The following is an 18,042-nucleotide window of genomic DNA, read 5'->3' as shown; positions in this document are numbered from 1 at the left end:
TACACCATTTTCAATTAGCAAAGAGAAACTTTAATATCTTTAATATCAGACATAAAGATAAGTGACCAAGGTCCATTATACACACCTGACTCTGCAGGTCTTGGTTTACTTTGTTATAATGCAGCAGATTTTCCTCCAAGAGCTTTTCTTTCATTTCCACTAACCTCTGGCTCCTCTCCAGAGCCTGTCTGGTTGTTTTATAGTTGTTTACTTCGAGTTCAATGTCTTTGGTAAACTGCTGTGTCTGCAAAAAAAGAATCTCATTGTGAATTCCATGCCAATACAGCTACACATTTGTGAGAGTAGCTGCGCAGCTTTGCTGATTAAACCTCCAATAATGGTAATAAAGTCATCAGGATAATGCAGAGCTGTCCTGAATCATTTGTGGAGCATTTCTTCCATGTTTTCAAGTATTGGCTGAGGCGGATTTACCGCTAGTCAATGCTGGCAGGCACGTAGGGCCTGGAGAGACCTAGAGGGGTTGGCCGCGGCTACTGCCGTGGCTGAAGCAGAGCTGTAGGTGACATTTTCTTTGGCGAATACTTACTCTGCCAGCCAGGCCTCTGCAGGCTGTTACCACACATTGGACAAGTGGAGCCTGCACCAGTGCACCCCCACAGTCCACATACTGGGGCAGATGCATTAAGCCTGGGGAAGAGATAAATCAAAGGTGATTACACAGCAGCCAACCAGCTCTTAACTGTCAAGTTACTGCAGTTTCAAAAATGTTAGTTAGGAGCTGACTGGCTGCTGTGTTATCACCTTCAATTCATCTGCCTCAGTCTCTCCTCCTCTCCTGCACTATACTGTAACATCCATGGAGAGTAGCCTGGATAGAGGAGAGTAAATGCGAGGTGCATGATACTTCCATTAGTGTTAAGATGACGACGGGGGTTGTCCTGCTGGTAGCTGAAGTGGCAGCCAGTGTTTTTCTTTACATTGGACAGCAAGGGTGGGGGTTGGTATGGAAATTGTTTGCCAATTATGGGCAGGGGTGTGCATTTACAGTTCGGAGCAATGGTTTTTCATAATCAGTGTGTGTGTGTGTGGGGGGGGGGGGGTCTGTGGTTTAGTTACAGGAGGTAAAGGGTTTAGCAGGCTATTGTTGAGGGTGTCAGACATCAACTAATGTGAGGTGATGGGATCAAAACTGGCTTGGGTTTACGTTGTTTTGCTATAATAATAATAATAATATTTTTTTTTATTATTTTTTTAAATGATGCTTAGTAATGTAAGGATTTAAATGGCTTTGAGCCCAATAGTCATGGTTTCTAATGTTTGGCATTACTGCTTTGTACAGAACTACTTTAGAGGGCATGTAAAACTGGTGTATTAGCATGTAAAATGAGTGAAAACTCAATTACAGCTGGCGCAATTTTTTCTGGTGATTTTCCTAAAGCGTATGCGCAAAACACCAGGAAAATATCAGAGTTACTATTGATGTCTACTAGTTCCTTTCATATATCCACTGAATGAAACTGAGCATTTTTAATTTGTCAACAATGCACTGTTACATTAGATAGGATTTGTAACACAAATACAGGTAACCTTATATATATATATATATATATATATATATATATATATATATATATATATATATATATATATATATTCAGTGCAGTGACAATTTTTCCAAGCCTGAGATTGCCCAGAAAGTCAGGGACAGGTGGCACCTATGGGGGTAACACCACAATCAATTCAAAAGCATTATTTAAGGTACTTTTAAATAAATAATGATGCTATACCTTAGTCTTAATGGTTAAGATTAGTTCATTGACCAATTTCTCTTTTTCTTGAAGGGATGATCGGAGGAAGCAATTTTCTTTTTTTAAAGATTTTAGGTTTGACAGCAATGAGCTTTCTTCTTCGGACGACACCTAGGAAGACACACAAATGTTTTTCATAGGCATTATGGCGCAAAATTTAGTAGTTGCCATTAATTCATTTTCTCTGGTTCCATCTGGAATATTGGAGACTGGTTTAACGCAGGTGATGGGGCCCGAGTAGCAAAATAGGCAAGCACACTTCCCCCAGGCGAAAAAGTCTGTGGTGACCCCGGTCCCCTATTCCCCAAAGGTAAAATAGACTTTGCCCCTAACAGTGCATGTCCAGTAGCACAGTTAGGGGGGGGGGGGGGGTTAGTAATGTGCCAGTAATAATGGCAGTTGAGAAATTCTCCAGCCACTTCTCCCCAGTTCTATACAGCCTCACCTCCCATGTTTCTGTATCTCCTCCTGTGTCTCCAGCTAGCCTTTCTTCTGCCTCTCCAGCCAGCCTCACTTTGGTGTCTCTACACAGCCTCCCATCCATGTTTCCAGCCAGCCTTCTGTTTCTCCAATCACCCTCCCTTCAGTCTCTCCAGACAGCCTCCCTTCAGGCTTTCTTACGTCCCTCCAGTCAGTTCCCCTTCTGTATTTTTTAGGCATCCCCCTTCTGTTCCTCCAGCCAGCCTTGATTTGGTGTCTCCCGACAGCCTCCCTTCTATGTTTCCAGTCAGCCTCCCTTCTGTCTCTCCAGTCAGCCTCGCTTGTCAATCTAAGCCAGCCTCCCTTCTGTCTCTCCAGCCAGCCTCCCATCAGCCTTTCTTCTGTCTCTCCAGTCAGTTCCCCTTCTATCTTTTTAGGCATCCCCCTTATGTGTCTACAGCCCCCTTCCCCTTCTGTGTCTACAGGTAGCCCCCTTATATATATATATATATATATATATATATACACCTCTAGCTCTTGTAGCCTACAGACACTTTAATTCTCCTGTATCTCCTGGCTGCAGCTGTCCTCTTCACACTGTGGCAGGCTCTTCCATGTGACAGTGATGCAGCGCGAACAAAAAATTGAGACATTGTCTCAATATAACTATTAATTGTACCATGCAGCTTCAGCAAGTGCCAGCGGCTGCCTGGACCTGGACCCCACACCACAGTAATAGATGGTTCCATCCATCTACACTATGTAAAAGCCAAGGGCGGCCCCCTGTTTCTGTCCCCTCTAAAGGCAGCCCTGTAAAATACTCTGCTAGGCTGCTCACCCTCTAATCCAGTGATTTTCAACCTTTTTACCTTGGCAATTTTAAAATCGTATTTAGTGTGCTAAATACGATTTTAAAATTGCCAAGGCACACCATAAGATCCCCACAGGGCAAAACACATTGCCCCCCCACAGGAAAAAAACAACAAACCTATCGGCCCCCATATAAAAAAAATTCACATGGGTCCTCACAGGTAACAAAAAAATAAAATACATTGGCCCTTTACATGAAAAGAAGAGACCAGTAAAAAACAGCAGAACTGGTGGTGGCGGTAAACTGGTTTGGGCATCTCTAGATCTGGGGACACACTTGACAACAGCTCAAGGCACACTATGTGCCACAACACAGAGGTTGAAAAACACTGATCTAAATCCTGAAATCTGTTTTAAACTAAGAAATTCCAAAGGATTAGGGGTAGAAGTAAAGGAGGAATAGAATAAAATACTGTTGAATAACAAAACCCAAAGATTATGATACAGAACCCCTAACAACACTACTATCAACATAGACACCAAGTAGAAAGGAGTGTGGGGGAGGGTATCCATTGTCCCCCATGGAATCAGATAAAAGGATTATCGTCAAATACAAAAATCCTGTTTTCTTGTTCTTCCTTTAGGGGCCTACACACATAGGAGGTTATTCTGATCGGTGCGGCCAAACGTGCGTACGTTCCATATTAACGTACGCTCTCCGTACGCGGCCGTTGGGGTTAAGTCCACCCACAAATCAGCCGCATACGTACGGCCAGAAACAACGCCTAAGGGGAGTGGCGTACAATTGAGCGTACGCCAACGTACACGGACGGATCAGCCCTTAGACTCCGACAACTGGCGTACAACAGAGCGTACGCCACCGTTTACGGACGTCTCTCGTCCGTCTTCCCACCGACTTCTTGCGGCTATCTGAGCATACGCCAGCTTGCACGGACGGGTCCCTATTGTTTTCAATGGAAAACTCAGCTTATGTCACCGCTCGTGAGAGTGAGCGTACGTCCGTGTACGCTGGCATACCCTTCACATGTATGGACCTGCAAATCTTGCCTTTCAACTATAATTCAGACACTTAATTAATTATTCTAATTGTTATTCAATTATTGTTTTCTATTAACTCAATTGTCTACCTTAATAAAGACCCTAATAAAACAACATTTTAACCCTCATTACATGCATATTTGTTATGTTCTAATGTGGCATTTTAATCACTATCTATGTGTCCCCACATTGCTTTTACTTGTAAATAAATTTATGTTGGTGTTTGTGTGTATGTACTAAATTATGTCCATAATTAGTTTGTCCAAATTGTGTAACATGTATACCTACCCTGATGTTATGTGTGATGTTTTAATCGAACAACATTAAACATTCATGCATTTTCACTATGTGTTATTTCACCCCAAAACACACACATTCACACATCATTCATTACCCCTTACCTCAAATTACCAATATAACTTACATTATACATCTGTATATACCTGCCCTTACAAACCCTCTCACATATTTATGATGAAAATCACAGGCAACTTCTAACTGAACATCAACATTTTTTATTAATAATATAAAATTTAAATATAAAAAAAAAATAAACAAGGGCCTGCAGTTGGGCGAAAAGAATATGCAGGTACAGGATGGTCAGGAACATTTCTTGGAGTATGGAACAATGGGGGTAATTGGAAGGGTCCTTGCGCTATTTGCTGCCGCTGGGTTTAAATCAGTGATAGGCTTCACCAACCTTACAGGAATACAATGTCAACAAAAAAAGATTACTGACAAACCCCTTGGCGCAGATAATGATCTTTCTCTCTGATCTCTCACCGATGTTTAACCATAGGATAAAGAGAGAGAGAGAGAGCACAATAGTGTAATACAGTCAAAAACCAATGTATAGTATGTGAGGTAACATTCCATAGGTTGTGACTCGTACCGTGTGGGAAAGTCTACTTTTTAGGGTAGACTAATCTCGCATGTGGGGGAGCGGTCACGTCACCACCAAACGATTAGTCTACCCTAAAAAGTAGACTTTCCCACACGGTACGAGTCACAACCTATGGAATGTTACCTCACATACTATACATTGGTTTTTGACTGTATTACACTATTGTGCTCTCTCTCTCTCTCTCTCTTTATCTAAACCCACCGGCAGCAAATAGCGCAAGGACCCTTCCAATTACCCCCATTGTTCCATTGTCCAAATTCACCTGTTTTGGATAGGACCTTGGGTACTTATGTAGTATCTGGGCTGCCGATTTTTTGATTGTATGCCTTAAGTTAAGGCATACAATCAGATGCGATGCGATGCGATATCGCATCGCATCGCATCGCATCCGATATCGGATGCGATGACCCGATTTTTCCATAGGAATCAATGTTAAAATGATTCCTATGGAAAAATGGGTCCTTTTCATACCCCTACTATCCAAGTGGGCATGGAGTTGGATATAAACCTGTGGCGAGCGTAGCGAGCCACCGAGCCCGAAGCGTGGCGAGCGAAGCGAGCCCCGCGAGGGGACGGTATTCGTCCCCTCGCGGGGCTCGCTTCGCTCGCCACGCTTCGGGCTCGGTGGCTCGCTACGCTCGCCACAGGTTTATATCCAACTCCATGCCCACTTGGATAGTAGGGGTATGAAAAGGACCCATTTTTCCCATTGAATTCCATGTTAAAATGGACTCAGTCCATTTTAACATTGATTCCTATGGAAAAATCGGGTCATCGCATCGCATCGCATCGCATCGAATCGCATGGTCGCATGCGATGCGATGCGATCTCCCGATCCGACCCGATTTAGAAATCGGCAGCCCAGATACTACATAAGTACCGGACCTTGCAGCATAAATGTTTAAATTGAGAGAAAGTAGAATTAACAGACTACAAAATGTATTTAATGACCCTACAAGAGAGATTGTTGTCATTGATGAAAGTCTAGAAGGTATTCTCTCTAAACTAGAAAGAGCACTAATAAAAGAAACGAAACTCTGGTGGGAAATAGCCACCCTAGAGAAATATGAGGCACTTAAAATTATACCGAAAGGTCTAAGAGTAACCAAAGTCGCTAGTTTTAATTCATCTAATGAGCAATTTAAACTAAAGTGGGAGGAGACACTGTTTAAGTGCTCATTAGAATTAATGCAGCTAATCATTCATGAACGGAAAAATGATCTCCACACATTAGAAGAAGAGATCAAAGAATTAAAAAAGCTATCTGTCCCAATGAAAGAACAGAAAGAATACAAAGAAAAAGAGGAAAAGATTTGTGAGAAAATCGAGAAAGTCGAGAGCACCCTCATTAATAGGAAGTTAAAGAAACTTCAGAGAGACTTAGCGAACCCTAAAGAACCTGCAGATATCCCCCCAATTGAAATAGGAGAAACTCCAGTCAGACCTAAGGTAAAACCGGTTAAAACTCCGGCAAAAAACTTTAGGCACAAGAGACAACAAGAATCCAATAGGTTGGATCAAGGGAACATGAAAACTCCTACACCGAGTTGGAAGAAAATTGACCATAGAAGACATCAAAATAAAAGATTCAACTATCAAGGTAATGAAGAAATACAATCTAGAGACTGGAGACAAAGAAGAGAACCCCATCATTATGAGAGGGAGAATGATAGACAACATGAGATCTCGCTGTCTAATAGGTTCGCAAACCTGGAGAATAATTACTCACCTAGGAGACCCAATCAGCGTTTTTTAGAGAGACGCCACCAGAAAGAGGGAAACAGGTAGTAAGAACCACTCGGGGAAAAAGAGGGGGAAGGAAGAATACCCGGAAAAAAACAAAGAAAAAGAAGAAGAAAAATCCAGTGGAAGCTGCTCCCAACCAAGAAGAGAAGGGGACAATAAAGATCTTCAACTTGAGCAATCATTTATTGCTACAAGAAGAAAGAGCGCTCCTGGAAAAAGGGCTCAAATACTGCCCTTCTAGCCCCATCAACCAATTCGATGTTTACATCGATGTCCAAAAATTCCTGAGGAAATTAACCCTCAGGAAATTCTTTCATGGGAAAGAAACCAATGAGGAATTCGACTTCAATGCCCCAAATTTTAGACAAAAATCTACTTTTTACCCAGCACATTTAAAGGGTTGCTTTTTGGAAACATTCAACAATCTGGTGATGGATGACGTAAGAAAATTGAGTACAAATAAGGTGACTCAAAATTTAACCTTTAAAGAGAGGAAAGGTCTTAAGTCCCTTGTAGAAGATAAGGACTTGATCATTAAACCTACTGACAAGGGGGGAGGAATAGTCCTTCTGGATAAGAAGGACTATGAAGGAGAAATCTACAAGCAACTCTCCGACCAAGACACATATAAAAAAGTGCGTGGTGACCCCACCCAGAAGATCCTCACTTTACTGAAAAATCGGTACTCTTTACTTAGAAGGGCGCCCATCTCGGGCATCTCGGGGATTGAATGCACTAAAAAATCGGGTGCGATCAACCGACGAGATGCCCGAGATTTCCCATAGGGAACAATGTTAAATGTCTCAATTGACCCGATTTTCCTGTTCAATGCCTCAATTGACCCAATTTTTCCATAGGAAACAATGTTAAATGGGCCACAGAGGCCAAATAGGCACCCTGAAGTGAATAATGGCCACCCGAATTGTTAACGCCACCCCACGATCAACGTCAACCCGAAGCGTGGCGAGCGCAGCGAGCCCGCGAGGGGCGGCGGTACGCGTCCTACGACCTTTTCATACCCCCACTATCCACGTCGGCGTGGAGTTGAGAATAGAAAGTGTGGCGAGCGCAGCGAGCCACCGAGCCCGAAGCGTGGCGAGCGCAGCGAGCCCCGCGAGGGGACGCGGATACCTTCACAGGTATCCGCGTCCCCTCGCGGGCTTCACAGCTGTCCGCGTACCCTCGCGGGGCTCGCTGCGCTCGCCACGCTTCGGGCACGGTGGCTCGCTGCGCTCGCCACACTTTCTATTCTCAACTCCACGCCGACGTGGATAGTGGGGGTATGAAAAGGTCGTAGGACGCGTACCGCCGCCCCTCGCGGGCTCGCTGCGCTCGCCACGCATCGGGTTGACGTTGATCGTGGGGTGGCGTTAACAATTCGGGTGGCCATTATACACTTCAGGGTGCCTATTTGGCCTCTGTGGCCCATTTAACATTGTTTCCTATGGAAAAATCGGGTCAATTGAGGCATTGAACAGGAAAATTGGGTCAATTGAGACATTTAACATTGTTCCCTATGGGAAATCTCGGGCATCTCGTCGGTTGATCGCACCCGATTTTTTAGTGCATTCAATCCCCGAGATGCCCGAGATTTTTTACTAACGATGCCCACGATCAAAATCGTGGGCGCCCTTCTAAGTAAAGAGTACCGAAAAATCTTACAGCGAAATATAATAAATTAGGAGTCATCTCGGAAGAAGAAGTAAAATTCTTGAACGTAGATTGTCCAATCATCCCGACAATCTACGTTCTACCTAAAGTACACAAAGACCCTGTACATCCCCCCGGTAGACCCATTATCTCCGGGGTGGATTCCGTTACATCCAATCTTTCAATGTACATTGATGTTCACCTTCAACCAATGGTAGTGAAAAATCGTTCACATTTGAAGGATACTTCCGATGTCCTCAGATTTATTAAAACCGTTGAATGGGAGGATAACCTTTTTTTAGTCACTGCTGACGTAACTTCGTTATACACCATTATCAACCATATCCAAGGTGTACAAGCAGTGAAGCAAACCCTCTTAAATTCAGAGATGAATTCAAAATTACAAAATTTCCTGATTGAGGGCATAGAACTTATCTTGTTTAATAATTATTTTATTTTCAAGGAGGAGTTCTTTATCCAGAGGAGGGGGACCGCCATGGGCACCAGGTTTGCCCCCAGTTATGCTAACATCTTTATGGGTGAGTGGGAAACCGAAGTCATCTGGTCCCACCACCCATACGAGGCAAACCTGGTGTCCTGGCGGAGATATATCGATGATATCCTCTTCCTCTGGAGGGGGAGCAAAGAAGACCTGGAATCCTTTTGTCAATACCTCAATGGGAATGAAAGAGGTATTAAATTAAGTTTTAACATTAGCCAGGAGCAAGTCAGTTTCTTGGATATCTTGATCTATGTGGAAAATAATGTACTTAAAACGAAAAATTACATCAAGCCCACAGATTCCCAAGCTTACATTGACCGCAACAGCTGCCATCAAGATAAATGGCTCGACTGTATCCCCATAGGCCAATTTAAACGCCTTAGGAGGAACTGTACTGACCGGACAGTCTTTCAAGAACAAGCGAGTGAGATGAAGGACAGGTTCCTAAGAAGCGGCTATAATGCAGAAAAAGTAGAAAATGCCCTTGTCCAGGTACAAGACATAGAACAAGAAAGTTTTCTAGTACCTACCGAGAAAATGGCCAATCAAACAGATAAATTCAAATGGTCATTTACGACAAACTTCTCCTCGCAACATCATGAGATTAAAAAGATCATAAAGAGACATTGGGGTCTACTTAAAAAAGACCCCTTAATAGGTGCAGAGGTTCCTGAGAATCCAATCTGCATCTTTAGGAGGGCACCTAATCTAAAAACAAAACTTGTAAAAAGTCTATGCCCCACTTCTCCTAAAAAATCGATTATAACATCCACTGGTTTTTATAGGTGTGGGTCGTGTATGGGCTGTAGGACAGTTAAAAATAATTTTGGCCCTAAAATCACTGAAATTAATATTAATGAGAAGAAACATGTAATTAGAGAATTTTTAACATGTCATTCCGTTAATGTAGTTTATGCAGTAGAATGCCAGTGTAACTTGTTCTATATTGGTAGGACAAGTAGACCTTTTAAAGTTAGGATAACTGAACATATCAGGAATATCCGGAAAGGTCTTGAAACCCATGCACTATCCTTGCACTTTAAGATAAAACATCAAAGTAATCCAGAATTTTTAAAAAACTTTTATGTTCTAAAAAAAGTTAAAAATGGCAACAGAGGTGGTGACATAGCTGCATCTCTAGCTAAAAATGAAATGAAAATGATTTTCAATCATCAAACTCTAGCTCCAAAAGGACTGAATAAGGATTTCGAGCTTAAATGGTTCATGTAGATTTTTAACATTGCATTCTAAAGTTTTTATGAAATCCTTTTAATTCTTTTTCAAAAATGGTTTTTATAATATATAGCCGTTTTTATCTGTATAATCTTTTTATAATCATTTTACTAATATGCACCTTTTCTATATTCCTTTCATGATTCTGCTGTGTAATTGATGGAATATAAGCACAAGTCACTTTACAAGACGGTTTCCGGAAGAAGGGTGAAACGCAAACAATACCCTCCAGTGAAACGCACATCAACTTCCGTTCTATACAGAGTGAAGACGGAACACACAGAGAACGTCAGTGACACGCGGAAGTCCCCGGTGGGTGAACCGCACACGTCACTTCCGCTTCCAGCAAACCATGTGACTTTTGTACATGCCGAAAACCCGGCAAGAGGGGGGCATTATTTAGATAGGAAAATCCCGGATTAGCTCAGTAGGATGAGTCCCTGTCTGGCATTAGGTTGTCCCAGATAGGGGTATATATACGGGTCTATACACCATTCCTCCTTAAGCCTTGACAAAGAAACCAGGAGTGTTTCGAAACGCGTTGGCGGAGGAAAAGGAGGACTGCTGTACCCACCCGAGTGACCAGCTACCAGGGACGCCTGTTTGGTTGATAACATCTGCTTTTTTGTCTATTGCATGTCGCATAGACCACTTCACTCGGTGAGAGTCAGCATTTACACCTTTGTTTTATTTGTGTTTTTAATGGAATAAAAGCGGTACTTTCACTATACTTGCTTTCTTTCATTTTATAAACGTGAAAATTGGATTTACTTGAGAAAAATCGTTTGGTAGTGACGTGACCGCTCCCCCTCATGCGAGATTAGTCTACCCTAAAAAGTAGACTTTCCCACACGGTACGAGTCATAACCTATGGAATGTTACCTCACATACTATACATTGGTTTTTGACTGTATTACACTATTGTGCTCTCTCTCTCTCTCTTTATCCTATGGTTAAACATCGGTGAGAGATCAGAGAGAAAGATCATTATCTGCGCCAAGGGGTTTGTCAGTAATCTTTTTTTGTTGACATTTCTTGGAGTATATGTGCCACCTCCTCCTGGTGCTGTTCAGTGTCTGTAGTGAAGGAAAAAAAACATTATATTGAATATATAATATACACAAATGTTTGTTGTATTTGTACATAATAAGAAGTTGTGAGTTAAGTGTGAAGGCCACATACATTTTTAAACTACATTGAAGATGGGTATGCTGTAAACATGGTCCAAAATACTATTCAGTTTACACACACATACTGTACATATTACATAAAAATATAAAAATTACTCCTTATTGGATGAATGTATGCTGTATCCCAATTGGTAGTTTGGTTTTGGGGGACTCACCTCTAACCTCACAATTAGGCTGTGCTATTTAAGGGTTATGACATTGTTGCGGCTTACGCACTCCTTACTATTTTAAATTTAGGACATTGCGGTACAAATTATAGGCCTAAAGCTATGTTTGTAAAGCATGCATCCGCATGGCCTCACACACTATGAACAAAACAATCTATAAATTAATGTTGCACATCATGCTGGGAAGTGGAGTTACCCAACACCTGGACCCACATAACTACAACACCACTAATGTCGGATATCTCATTGGATGTACTGTTATGTCAATTATTCAAGGGGTGAGGCATGGCCACACTCCAAAAAACCACCAAGGGGACCCTTGTTCCTGGAGAAGGACAGGCCCCACCTCATGGTCGCCCTGCAGTGATATGTTGCAACTAATGTTGATGTTGGATACACATATGTGGTTGTTGTGATTGTTTATGTGTAGAAATGTGTAGGTAAACATTAGACACATTATTTACTTACGGCTAGTTGAGCCATCCTGCTCGCCGCTGGTTGGGTGTCCGGTGGTTGGGGGGGTCCGGAGCAAGGGGGATGGGATAGGACTTGGGATACTGGTAGTGGGTTGGAGTGGGGATTGGAGAGGTTTGGGGGTGGGTGGTGGAGAGGTGTAGGGGGGTTGGAAATGGGGTGGGGAGGGGGTGGGGGTAGGGGAGGGGGTGGGGGTAGGGGAGGGGGTGGGGGTAGGGGTGGGGTTTGGGTTGGGGTGGGGGTGTGGGTAGGGGAGGGGGTGGGGGTAGGGGAGTGGCTGGTGGAAGGGGATGTGGAAATGGGGTGGTCACCAGCAGGACCCAATGTCTCCTCCTCTTCCTCCTCCTCTTCCTCCTCCTGGGCTGCCTGCTCCTGGGCTGCCTGCTCCCGGGCTGCCTGCTCCCGGGCTGCCTGCTCCCGGGCTGCCTCCTCCCGGGCTTCCATGCGTGCCCTTGCCCGTGCTGAAATGTTCATGTTGATGGCATAGAAATCGAAGGTTGGGTTTCATAAAAATGGGGGAAAGAAAAATTCACATTAGTCATGCTCATAACCTTACAAATTATCATTGCTGTTATATTTCAGACATTTATCATGCAAACTAATTGATATGCTACACCCAAAAACAGAGCGACTACTTAAACCCCCCCCTATACACCCCCTATACACCCATATACACCCCATATACACCCCATATACACCCCCTATACACCCCATATACACCCCATATACACCCCCTATACACTCATATACACCCCCTATACACCCCCTATACACCCCCTATACACCCATATACACCCCCTATACACCCCATATACACCCCATATACACCCACATACTCATGAACATATTTATAAAAAGAACAGAAAACATTGCAAAAAAACGCAGACATACTAGTAAATAAAAACTTACATCGGGCAATATGGCGGCGAATTGTTGAAAGCATCACTGGCTGCCGCCGGCGCAGGTCAGACAACCGGCGCTTAACCTGTGCCAGGCTTCTGCGGACGCCAGTCCGGGCGTAGATTAGGCGGCGGGCAGCATTATATGCCCGCCGCTTGTCCATGTTGGACACATATGGGCCCCTGGGCCCCAGGCGCCGGTCCATGACCTCAACCAAGGCCACCAGCTCCTGGGTAGAAAACGCGCTAGCCCTGGTTGAAGTCATATTGGCAATGGCGCAGTTATTAATTGCAGGTACATATATCACTTTTGGTGCTTGCTGATTGGTCTAAAAAATTGTTTGTTTAGTATTAACTTTATTAATCCTTCTTACATTAACAAACTGGATGCGAATAGAAATTTACGCGGACCGTTCCGATATACACACACCATAACCAACAGCATGCTTTCAATGTATAGAGAGACGAACTGTATATACAGTGTGCTGAAAATAATACACGCAACCGTCTACTAATAAATACGCTGCTAAAAGGGCACAATACACCGATTTCCATGGAGAGACGTACTGTATATACAGTGTGCTGAAAATAATACACGCAACCGTCTACTAATAAATACGCTGCTAAAAAAGGCACAATGCAACATGTTGGTGTATGACAATTTCATACTCATTACATATGTAAGGAAAGCATTATAACGTGATGTTTTGAAATGTGACTCAGAAAGCATACACAAACTCCAACAGATACCAGCTGACAACACTCATCATTGGAATGACAGGTGCACACATTTCACCATGTAGCACACAATGCTCCACAACCTGTGTATGTGCATATACAGGTGATTGATCAGGTGCGTTGAGACCTGCGTAATTTAAGCGGGAATTATCGCCGGGAAATATCGGCGTAAATTAGCAACTACATTGCGGGGAAAAATATACGCCCCCTTGTTCATGGCGGGAGATTACCATATAAATATTCAGTCAGATGCAGGCCAGAATTGCTGCAAACATGTCTAGCTCAGATGATTCCGCAGCTGAGGACGCTCTACAGAGAGCTACAGCAGAATCCCTGCTTGAAGCTTTGCAGAAGAGGGAACAGGAGCGGAGAAGGAGGGCCCAAGAGAGAAGTAGCCTGCAAGACCAAGCGGGCCCCTCACTAACAGGCCCTGTTCAAACTGCACCAGCTCCATAAGGGCCAAGCAACCAGCCAGAACAAGAGGTTGCATCTCTCCAAACAGGTGTGACCCAGCAGGTGCATGGTGAGAGAACTGGGGCCACCAGAAAACGAGCTGCAACATCTAGGGTGAGGACTGAGCAGGATACCACCACCAAAAAGAGAAACCCTGCATTTGTAGAGGCAGAATTGCGAATTTTAGTGCCCAGGGCACGCGAATGGATAGAATTGCCAACCAGGAAGCCGGGTGCCAGTGCAAGGAGAAACCTTTGGGACAAGATCACAGAGGAAGTGAACCAGGTGTCACCAGTGGTCAGAGATTGGCTAGCGGTGAAGAAAAGGCAAGTGTGTTTGTCCCCCTGATAATGTCATATGTGTGTACATATGTTACATGTATGTTTTGAGAATAATAGAAAGGTGTGTTTGTAGATAGTGCTACACTTCAATGTCACATGTGAACACAACCATGTCTAATAACCCACATTTATATATGAAACATGCACCATTGGTGTGATGTGAGGTTATGGGCACAGTTCTGCTCATGTGAAGTATGTGAAGTATGTGATGGGACAAGAGAAAGTGTGTTTTTGAAAGAGTTGTTGTAACATGTTCCATATGATGCTACTGAAACAAGAATGACCAAACTGTGCACATGTAGCTGGTGAGAAACTACACATCCCAGTATGCCATCCCATAGTTAAATTACTCCATAATAACCACACTGTCAAGCTATGGTGGAATGTGTAGTTTCACAACAGGTGGAGGTGCATAATTTGGCCATGGATGATGTCATTTCTGCATAGTGATCTATGTATGTGCATTTAGTGGCCTAATGAATGAGATGAGACACTGAAATGCCTCCTAATGGAGACATTAATGTGTGTGTGGGACACATATGGCTAAAAAACATAAGATCACCCACACTAGGAAATGTCACGTAGTCATGATGTTCACTAGCACAGTGGTGCACATATCTCATGGTGATATTTGTATTTTTAAACTTGTAGGTGGACAGACTTCAAAACGACACTGAAGAGGAAGATGACTGACCGGTACAACCACAGCATGTCCACCGGGAGGGGGCCTATGCCAGATAATTTGGAATATACCCCCCTGGAGCAGGATGCCTTGGATGTCATTGATGTGGCCAAGGTCAGGGGGATATCCAATATGGATAGTGAGCTCCCGGTGGAGGTCTTTGCTGCTGCTTTTGATGGTAAGTCACAGTAATGCATTGTATTTTGTAAGATATTTTTTAGTGCGTATGTGATGGTGACATTGTTTTCAATTATTATCCTAGAAGAAGCAGAAACCCAGGATGAACCGGCAGCATCTTCCTCTGCAGAGCCACAGGTGGAGCAAGTGGTCCAGCCTCCACCAAGACAACACCCCCAGCCACAGGACACATGGGATGCCAGCTTGATGGTGACGCTGGAGAGGATAGAGAAGCAAGGGGTGGATGCTGCGGTCCGTCAGCAGCAGGTTGTGGAAATTCTGGCGGATTGGAAGGCCACAAACAGGCAGCAGTGTGAGGCCTTCAACCGCATGAATGACACTCTGGCGGCTGGCATGCAAAGCATTGGCCAACACCTCAGCCGCCAGAATGAAATTCTTGCGGAGCTGCTGACCACCGCCAGGTCCCTAAGGGACAATCCCCCATCTGCTGGCCCACCCCAAGCTGCTCCCCAACCTTCCACCTCTGCTGACCCTCCTGTGTCCACTAGGGGAAGACGCCGCAAGCCATCTGAGCCAAAGGCCCCTGTCCCCAAGGCCCCATCTAAAAAGGGGAAAAAAGGGCCCAAATAATGAGACCTGGTTCACTTCCTCTGTGGTTGGACCCCAAATGTTTAAATTGCACTGGACATCCACTTCCTGAGTTGGCCATCGATCCATTTTCGTGCCATGGGCATTAAAGTTCTTATTTTGACCTCTACAAATGCAGGATAAATTTTTGGTGGTGTGTATCTTGCTTAGTATTCACCCTGGTTGTTGCAGTACGTATTCTGGTGTCCCCATTTCTTTCACCATTGCATTTGCAGGGTAACACATGTTTGGAGATATACAACCTCTTGTTCTGGCTGTTTTTTTATTTTTGTGTATATTTTATTTGTTTATTTGATTTATGACATTAAAGTGTCAAATAAGCTGTGATGCTGAACAGCAAATAAATTTATTTTACCAATTAAAACACAATTGTTGTATGTGTAATTTCTTGTGTGAAACAAATACTACATTTATGTGTACTTACTGACCAGGGTATTTTTGAGCATTTGTTGAAGTGTGGTAGAAGTTTCCCATGTGTAACCCTCTCCATGGCCATTCCCATGTTCCTATCCAACTTTTCCCTGCTAATTAGTTTGTGTCAGCACATGTGCAGAGCAACTTAATAGGTGAGAAAGCAGTTTGTGTGCAGGTGAGGTAGCTCCTACATTAGTAGGTAAAAGCAGGTCCAGAACAATGCTTTCCTCATGGAGTGGGTGAGGTAGACAAACAAGGGTCAAAAGGGACATTTGTGTAGGAATGCATATGTGTCCTTCCTAAAAAAAGATGTGTGAATCGGCCAAACATGATAAAATTGCTTGTGGACAAACATGTTTAACTTTGTACATATATATGATTTTACAGTGTCATAAGCAGATGTAGGAATCCTTTGTTAGAGAGATGTGAGTGCAATAATGTGATTGGTGGCATCTTACATCCAGAGTGTAGTAAAATCCAATTCATAGCAGATCAGATAGTGGTACAGGTCTGTATTTTGGGTACTATACAAAGATTGTGTGCAAAATAGTGGGCATGGGCTTAAAACATTGCTGAAACATCCTTTGTAGTTGTTAGATGTGGTTTATGTTATTGTATCATAAATACAAAACCTATGTTTGTATTAGAGTGAACACGTTGACACATGTCGACTTGTGTAGATTGAGTGTGCTACTGTGTAAAGTCTGTGAAAGCACGTAGTGAATGTGTATAACTGTTTAACAAATACCTACCTTAGCATATATAAGCAGGTCTTAAAAAGATTCTTACCTTAAATTAAACAAACCTTTAAATGTCGAGAAGTATAGAAACATAAGCTTCCAATGTGTTTGAGTGCTGTGTGTGGCTTGCAGGTAGTGAAATCATGGTTTGGACTTAATAGACTGCAGCATTGATTATTACATTCAGGTGTATGTGTTTGAGTAGTAATCAGCGTAAATTAGCAAACCCAGGCGCACGCTGGCATGCGGTATCTGTAGGGGTGGTCTGAAGTGGCGGTTGGCGGCCGCCTGTTTTGTGTCCGAAATGAACGGTGCTTTAGCCGATCGTGCGGTAGTAGCACCGTTCATTTTTGGTGCACACCCCCGTGTACGCCCATATTTACGCCCATTTTCCCTCATTATTTCGGCCGCTCCCCTCATCACGCCCCTATGCCGCCCCCAATGCCCGTACTCTCGCGTACAGGTTTTTTCGCACGGAGAGACCCGTCCGTAAGCGTTGTGGAGTGTTCGCGCCTGCGCATTGGAGATGGTACGCATGCGCAGATCATTAAAAACCCCGGAACGTACGCGTACGGCCCGGCCGCACCAACCAGAATAAGGCCCATAGTGAGTGTGCATAGCAAATCTGAGTGATGCTAGATTGCTCAAATCACTCAGCAATCAGCACGGCTCAGCTCAGCGATGTGTACTGAATGAGCTGTCAGCGCCAGTGCTCTCGCGATTATTAGATTTACGGTCCCTGCTCATTCTTATTCTACCAGCGATGCAAGGGGCTGCGCATTGCTATCACTATGGCCCCCACACACACACCGATGTAGGGTCATTGGCTAAAAATAGCTATGTGTGTAGGCCCCATAAGGGAGACATTGGATGCTGCTGCTCTGTGTATTATCCTCAAAGAGATTGTCTTTATTTTCTATGAACGTAGATCTCAAGGGCCCTAAATACTGGAAATAGACCTCTTCAACAGACCGCAACTCATTCCTCCTTTACAACACTGCATAAGGCCTAGTCCAACCAAAGGTGTGTTACAGTCAAGACATCAAAGTTCTAATAGAAGATTAA

General features: G+C 43.7%; 1 protein-coding gene across 2 annotated transcripts in view; it reads right to left on the bottom strand.

The window, feature by feature from the left end:
- Positions 1-18,042, bottom strand: part of LOC146063476 (uncharacterized) — a 44,855-nt gene that overhangs the window by 15,285 nt on the left and 11,528 nt on the right. For both annotated transcript variants that reach the window (XM_083175881.1, XM_083175880.1), the window contains exons 3-4: positions 1,749-1,880; positions 86-244 (exon numbers count right to left, since the gene is read on the bottom strand). In XM_083175881.1, the coding sequence (XP_083032007.1) occupies positions 86-244; positions 1,749-1,880 (291 nt within the window). The remainder of the gene's footprint in view (positions 1-85; positions 245-1,748; positions 1,881-18,042) is intronic.

This window comes from Crinia signifera, chromosome 3, assembly GCF_055691185.1.
Source record: "Crinia signifera chromosome 3, ASM5569118v1, whole genome shotgun sequence".
Taxonomy (NCBI): domain Eukaryota; kingdom Metazoa; phylum Chordata; class Amphibia; order Anura; family Myobatrachidae; genus Crinia; species Crinia signifera.
This window is presented reverse-complemented; position numbering and strand designations above follow the sequence as displayed.